The sequence below is a fragment of the Bidens hawaiensis genome, unplaced genomic scaffold (genome assembly GCF_021521415.1).
Source record: "Bidens hawaiensis isolate Kalapana, Puna unplaced genomic scaffold, B.hawaiensis_p1.1 tig00005179_1, whole genome shotgun sequence".
In the NCBI taxonomy this organism is placed as follows: Eukaryota; Viridiplantae; Streptophyta; class Magnoliopsida; order Asterales; family Asteraceae; genus Bidens; species Bidens hawaiensis.
Window position 1 is genome coordinate 1,148,200 of NW_027491332.1, and position 1,683 is coordinate 1,149,882.

The following is a 1,683-nucleotide window of genomic DNA, read 5'->3' on the forward strand; positions in this document are numbered from 1 at the left end:
GACACTATATCACATGCATGTTACGCTTTAATGCTTAAATAATTTTAAGACCATTGTTTCAAAATTATATATAGAATCTTTTAAAAAATTACATTGGTAATTATTACTCTCCTATAATTCCTTGCACAAATAAGGTATAGCAATAAACATATTAATTAAGCCGCCTTAATTTTTATATTGGTAATTATTATTGGGTTTATTATACGTATAGCTAGCATGATATTGAACCCTAATCAATGATATCATCTATATATATATTAATAAAAATAAATATCGATCATCTCATCTGCAGCTGCCAGCAACCCTAGTTTCAAGCTTTGAATGATGGAGATGGAGGATATCATATATGGAATATTGTCAAGACTACCCATCAAGTCTTTGGCTCGTTTCCGGTGTGTATGCAAATTATGGTTGAAATACATAGACGATCCTTACCTTCGTACCATTCATGTGAAAGAAGAACCTCAGCTAATCATGTTCCAACCTTCTCCAAGTCATGACAAGATCAAAATCAGGTGTGGTGTGCAAAAGGAAATTGTTATGGAGTTGTTTTATAAGGGTCCGCGCCACGAAAATCTGCTTGTTGGTAATGCATGCATTGGGCTAACCTTGGTCTGTTACGAAAGAGACCCATGTGAAGCTCGCATCTATAGATTTGCACTTATTAATCATGTTACTAAACAACGTCACGATTTGCCACCACTCTCAATCAGATTTAAACGTTGTGACCTTGACATAGACGGTCCTTGCGATGCAGCAGGGATTGGTTTTGATGATTCCACCAACACTTTAAAGACGGTGTTTGTTATCGTTAAAAACTTATACCGTAATGTGGCATGCACCATGGTTCATTCCTCGGGGACAAGCTCGTGGCGAAAGTTAGCACAAGCACCCCCTTATATTATAAAAGGTGGAGGTGTATTTGGTCATGGACGTTTGCATTGGTTGGCTTACGAAAGTGAAGAAAGAACACACGTAGTGTGGTTTGATTTGAAGACAGAGGAATTCGGGTTAATGGACCCTCCCAAACCAAATGGGAATGGCGATTTTGAAGAGTTGGTTGGTTTAAACGATACTGAAGTTGGATTTGCATATACGGGCCCTGTTTATATCAAGTTGTGGATGTTAAAACAGGATGAAGAATGGGTGTTGCATTGTTGCTTTGATCAGCTTAGTCTTAGTCTTATTACGCCCCGGTACAATAACTATTATGCGGAGGTTTTGGGTTTTTGGAACAAAGATGGGGACATATTATTGGCCTGCGACTACCATACAGGAGATCAGTTTTTCGTTTACACCCCCAAAAGTGGTCATTTGCGAGAAATTAATCAGGGGGATCCATGTAGTGTATCAGATTTCCGAATGTGCCAAAGCAGCTTGTTTTCGCTCCACGTAAGCGCTAGCTTATTCCATTAAAAACTGCTAAGTTGTCGTTAAGCTTGTTCGTATCTGCAATTATCAAGTTGTTTATTTTGAGTATGGAGCTCCAAATTGCCAATTCGATATTTATATAACCATTAATTAGTTGTTAACTTTGAAGCTAGGAGTGTTTACAAAAACAGAAGCAAACTAAGATAGTTTATTGAAGAGGTAGGTCCCAGCAGAGACCAGTTGGTCCCGCAAGACTCACCTTGAACAGGGTTGTCTGCGCAAAGGCCATCTGCTCCCGCAGGACCCACCATG

At 38.9% G+C, this 1,683-nt stretch overlaps 1 protein-coding gene across 1 annotated transcript; it reads left to right on the top strand.

Annotated features, from left to right (window-relative positions):
* Positions 1-324: 324 nt before the first annotated feature.
* On the top strand, positions 325-1,416 carry LOC143629249 (F-box protein At1g11270-like). The gene has a single exon (XM_077098567.1). The coding sequence runs from the start codon at positions 325-327 to the stop codon at positions 1,414-1,416; it is 1,092 nt and encodes a 363-aa protein (XP_076954682.1).
* Positions 1,417-1,683: the final 267 nt, after the last annotated feature.